The sequence below is a fragment of the Peromyscus californicus genome, unplaced genomic scaffold (assembly GCF_007827085.1).
Source record: "Peromyscus californicus insignis strain IS unplaced genomic scaffold, ASM782708v3 Scaffold_4__1_contigs__length_199733344, whole genome shotgun sequence".
NCBI lineage: Eukaryota > Metazoa > Chordata > Mammalia > Rodentia > Cricetidae > Peromyscus > Peromyscus californicus.
This window is the reverse complement of record NW_026294562.1, coordinates 119797784-119803791: the sequence shown is the minus strand read 5'-3', so window position 1 is coordinate 119803791 and position 6008 is coordinate 119797784. Positions and strand designations below refer to the sequence as shown.

At 38.0% G+C, this 6008-nt stretch overlaps 1 protein-coding gene across 4 annotated transcripts in view; it reads right to left on the bottom strand.

The window, feature by feature from the left end:
- Window positions 1-765: 765 nt before the first annotated feature.
- The window catches only part of Hdgfl3 (HDGF like 3), a 48685-nt gene continuing 43442 nt past the window's right edge, over window positions 766-6008 (bottom strand). For all 4 annotated transcript variants that reach the window (XM_052712145.1, XM_052712146.1, XM_052712147.1 and 1 more), the window contains one exon: window positions 766-1861. Coding sequence is in view for 1 of the 4 variants with exons in the window: in XM_052712147.1 (XP_052568107.1) it covers window positions 1856-1861 (6 nt within the window). In the remaining 3 variants the exon portion in view is untranslated. The remainder of the gene's footprint in view (window positions 1862-6008) is intronic.

Below are 6008 nucleotides of genomic sequence, written 5' to 3'. Positions count from 1 at the left end.
TGAAGTATTTTATGTATACATTTTCATGACAAACTTTGAACTTTTTATTTAAGAAATCTGTTTGTTTTATGTTCCAATTTAAAATGTTATCTATATTCTCCATATGTTTTAGTGTGATCAATGAAGAGGTCTTTTGATGAATTTCATTAATTTTAGAATAAAGTATTTAAAATTAAAAAGTACCTTTTAAAGATAAAACCTGATGTGGCACCCTGTCTCTTAACGAACTTTCCATACTTGGAACTAAGTACCATAGAGAAACCACTAATTGCTAAATGACAAAAAGAAGCCCCAAACACAGTAGCCTCTTTAGTATGCCCTGAAGGGTAAGTGGACTGACTGCATTTAGCTCTCACAGCCCAGCATCACCTTCATCATCACATGACACTGGGCTTTTAGGTCATCTTAATAGTTTGTCTTCATGTTAATTAGTTCTTCAACAACATAAGACACCAGAGGGAAGTAGGATGCACATACAGTTGTGTGTCAACATAGGGGCCACTGAGCTGGTGTTTTCTCAGGTGTGCAGGCAGATCATACTGCTACGCCCTTCCATCCCTCCCAATGTTTTCAATTAACCTAACATCCAGAGTAGTTAAAGAGAAAAAAGATAGAAAATAAAATCCTCACCTGCACTTAATTCTTATGTCAACTTGCTGTCAATTTTTGCTTTAATATAGGAATTACATTAATACTTCACATTACACGTATGAAGCCAAATAAGACTAACTCAGTTGTTTACAACCTCAAACCTTACTCCCAGTACACATTCCAATAAATTTATTCTGTAAAAACAATACATTTTTTTTGTTTTTGATTTTTTTTTACAGTAAACTTTTCAGCTACAAACCTCAAACACACACGGAAGAGATGTTCCAAGGACGAGCATAACAGTTGATGAAACCCAACTGACTAATGTGTTCTCACAGTATAAGCTGGCATAAAAATAAATAAGACTCTCTAGTATCACAATAGCGACAATAATGTACACATAATAATTATTTGCAGATGAATGTTAACTACTCTAATTCTAGTTCCAAAAGAAAAGTTTATTTTAAAAGTCTATATTCAAGAGTCAATGCTTTGTCTGGTTTCCCATAGTGCTCCTGCTGATTTCAGCTTTCAAGTGTAAAGTGACCACCTTGAGTGATTAGCTCAAATCATATTGGCATTGGGAAAAAATAAATCCTTGCTTTATTTTGGTCTAACACAAAAAGACTCACTAGGTTCACATATACACTCAGTTTGTGTACACAGCAACATGAGTTTTGAGAAGTGTAAGTTCAACTATCTATTTCTAATACAGAACAGGTATTGTACAATATGGTTAAACTTTACACATGGCCTTCAAATTGAAAGATGACTTTCATTTCATCTCCAATATACCAACAATATATATCCAGGAGTTGGCTCTTGGGTTCTGTTAGAAAGAAAATCCCATTCTTAAGTATTATGTTGAGTAGTCATCTAAAAAATATGAATTACTATTTAACTGAGTATTTGATGATGGTGGAATAAAGGCAGGAAGCTGATGACCAGAACTGCCTTGGAAAAGGAGCCTAGACATGGAAAAGTCTGTGCAAAAATCTTGATAATTCTTAGTGGTTAAGGGCAACTTCATGCAACCAAGTAACATAAAATTAAGTCAATAACCTTAAAAAAGGTCAAAATGTCTTTTTTTTTTCCCTTCAACAGAACAGAGAGGAATGTGAATAATGCACACACACACACACACTGGGTGGGGTTCTGTCAATGACAACAAAGACTGTGTCGGTTCATATCAAATCCAGGAATTAGACAATCAAACAGTTAACCTTCTTGTGGTTTCTCTCAATATGCAGCATTCTTACGGTAGTTAGGTCTGTAAAAAAGCAAATAAAACAAGCCTTAGATGAGCTAGGATACTAACGAGGGAAGCCATCCATCCACACCTCTGGGGCACAGCACTATTTTTTCTGAGGTCTGAATCAACACTAGCATATGGCAGCAGTAATACTTAGCAAAACAGCTTCAGAGGCTTTGCTTTTTATCTAGCAGAAAGTTAAATGCTATTTTTAGTGTTCTGCTATACAAACAAACAAAAACCCTGAGGAGTAAACTTTGTCAGCAAGGGCATGGTGGCACCTGCCTTCGATCCCAGCACTTAGGGAGCAGGGACAGGTGGATCTCTGTGTTTCAGGGCAGCCTGGTCTACAAAGTGAGTTCCAGGACAGCCAGGGCTACACAGAGAAACAACCCTGTCTCAAAAAACAAAAACGAAATTAAACTGTCTACTCTCTGGTAGGGAGGAAGGTGTAATAGTGTGCAAGGAACTGTTTACTGCAGGTAGACACAAAGCCACTAAAATAGATATAATCTGTGTAGTAGGACCGTACTGTTAGAACAGTAAGCTGCAGAAAACTGAAAATCACATGGCTGCACACAGATCACCAAAATATTTAGTTACTTGTGGCACACACGGCATAACAGAGTACAAAAGTTAACAACATCAGTATGTCTAGTCTTTGGTTGTGCTTCTGAAGAAAAGAATAGAAGATGAAACAAAGTCTAGATTTCTTTTAAACTTTATATGGCATACATTTGACAAAGATAAATTATTCCTGTTTCATAAAAGAATTACAATTTTAACTTAGTTTTCTATATTAGGTTTCATGTGTGTCTATTTGTGTGTGCAGGCCACAGAGCACACGTGAAGGTCAGCTGACAACTTACAGGAGCAGGTTCTCTCCTACCATGTGGATTCTGGGATCAGGACTCAGGTCCTCAGGCTCTGTGGCAAGTAACTTTATCCACTGAGCCCTCTCACAGACCCAAGAATCGCATTTCGATTTAGACCCCACTTTAAATTGTGTCAGGTTATACTTCCCCAAGGAGATGCTATTTTTGTTTTCCATCTTATTAACCTAAAAATATTAACCACTCACGGGATGGGGAAAAGGGAACCCAGACCCCAAATATTTTCCCCTAAAACAGCGCGAGTTATCTCACAAATAACACACGTGCATGTGATGTCCCCATTTAACCAAAGCCTGCCATACTTACCCTAGCAAATCACTATAGGACCTTCACAAGGAGAGAAGAGATCAAGCTTACCATTTCTACAGGGGACAAAGATAGACTTCTTAACTTTTCTGCCCCTACCCCAAACAAGGAAGCTAGTGGATCTTTATTTTTTTTTAAATCATATTTACAACCTGTGAATCTGAAAAATGCAATGTCTGGAAATTGACTTATTTATTAATAAATGAAAATACTATACATATGGTTATACTCACAGATACTTAGGAGGACTCTCTTCCTTTGGAAGGAGGAAGATACCCAAATAATAAGAAATTGTTAATCAATCAAAGAAACCGTCAACAGTATATTTTATTAATATAATGTAAAAGGCACTAAATTCTATGTTTATGTGGCAGGAAAGTCCTTTAACAGCTCTATTCACATTAAAGAATATTTTGAAGCAGATCCACAGTAGTCTCAGAGTACTGTCAATGAACTGAAGAGGTGATGGCACTAATGTGACTTCAGGAAACACACCTCTATTTTTAAATAAGGCACTGTCAAACGGTGCTTGTGGAGCAACTGCAGAGTCTCTGACTTTCAAATGTCTGTGATGACTGCTGTACTCACTTCTAGTCATTTCTAATTCAGGACTACCAGTATCTATACTGGACATAGGACTCTAGGTATCTGCCAGGCCTGATACTTCTCTACCTAAAGAGCCATTGTGGTGCTCATGCTTTGTGGTCATCTTTTGTATCTTGCATGGATATGCTGACTGACATCTGGATGCTGACTGATCCAGATTCTACCTTGAGGTATTTTAATGGGAGGCACACTGAAAGGCTTTGGATACCCAAAATACGGCAGGCAGAAGCCAAAAGGATTTTTTCATGGAGTACCATTTTTAAGTGAAAAAAACTGATGTTAAGATTTGGATATTTGGTGAGTTGAGCAGTAAGATGCAAGTCAAAATTACAGTGAGACTCCATCTCATCCCAGTAGGGACGGCTATCTCTCATCAAGAAAACAAACAACAAATGCTGCTGAGGATGCAGGTGGAAAATGGAACCCTAACACACTGTTGGGGAAACAAACTGGCAGAGCTACTATGCAATCTGTATGGAGGGTTTTCAAAAGACTAAAAATAAGGGCTGGGAGATGCTCCGTGAGGAAAGTGCTTGCTGCTCAAGTGTGAGGACCTGAGTTCGGATCCCCAGCACCCGTGTACAGCTGGGTGTAGCAGTGTGTATTGGTAATGCCAATGCTTGTAGAGGAAAGCAGAGATGGGCGTGGGGGTGCAGGAAGGCACTAGCCAGTCAGCCAGCCTAGCAAAATCTGTGAGCTTAAGGTTCAGTGAGAAATTGTCTTTTTTTTTTTTTTTTTTAAGAAGTTGAGAGTGATGGAGAATTTTCAATGTTGCCCTCTGGTGTACACATGTGCAGGCATGCATGCATACAAATTAAAAGCAACAACAAGAAGACAGAATTACTGATCATATATACCACTCCTGAATATACACACAAAGAATCAAAGCATACAGTAGAAGTCCTGTACACCCATGTTTACTGTGGCACTTACTCACAACAGTTCAGTTACAGAATCATGCTAGGTGCTTATGAAAGGATAAGGAAAACTTGATACACACACACACACACACACACACACACACACACACACACACACACACACACACAGTTTTAGTCATAGAATGAAACTATGCTGTTTGAAGGAAAATGACTGGAACACAATGATGTAAGTAAGACTTAGAAAGACAAATAAGGCTTTTAAAAAACCATATACAGATTCCAGATTTAATACAGGAAAGGGATAAGCTGGATGTGGGAGGGGACCAGGCCTGGGTAAATATAATAATGGTATAAATGGATGAAAACTTCTTAATGAATCTGTGTAGTTATTATACACTAATAACAAGCTTTAGTATTGGCCACTTTGTAAAAAATATAGTGACTTACTAATTCATAGGAAAAATAGACAGTATTTGTTGCCAGTGATAAAATTTGATTATTTAAGTGAAAATTATTATTTTAAATCCTCCATGTGACAGCTTCTTGACATTTAAAGAATTCTAAAAGATAGTGATATTTAGAGACATGATTAAAATATACTAAACAGATCAGCATTTGATAGTAACCAGTATTTCCAAACAAGTGAAAGCTATGTGAGGTCCAAATAGTCTAAGGGATTGTACTGAACCAAAACGTGAATAGCTCAGATCCTCTCCTAGTCAGCATCAGCTGTCAACTTGACACAGCCTAGTGTCATCTACGGGAGTCTCAATTGAGAGACCTCCCAGATCAGATCATCTGTGGCCATGATTGATGTGGGAGGGCCCAGGCCACTGTGGTCAGCATCATCCCTAGGCAGGTGGTCCTGGGCTGTGTAAGGAAGCTAGCTGACCACAAACCAGTGAGAGAGTCAGTGCATGAGCCAACAAACAGCATTCCTTCATGGTTTCTTCTGCCTTGCTTGAGTTCCTGCCCTGCCCTCCCTCAATGATGGATTGTGACCTGAAATGTAAGACAAATAAACCCTTTCCTCTTCAAGCTGTTTTTGGTCAGTGTTTTTATCACAGGAACAGAATGAAACCAGACAGATTCCTAATGCAAGTACCTTTTTAGGACACTACTCTTTACAAGATAAGAAATGAAAGAGCTACAAACAGGGAAGAAAGAAATCATCCCTATATGCACCTGACAATCCTATACTTAAAAATCTCAAAGGTTTCACTAGAAAATCCTTAGACCAGATAAACATTAATTAGCAGGATGCAAAAACAACATACCCAAATCAGAAAACTTGTTATACACTGATAAAGAGTTTGTGGAGAATCAGAGAAAACCATCTTATTTATTTGTAATAGCACTAGGAAAAGTAAAATGCCCAGAAATAACTCTAAGCAAGGAGGTGTGAGACCTTCACAATGACAACTTAAAGACACCGAAGAAAGAAATTGGAAACCAGGAGATGGAAGGGTTCTAAGCTCA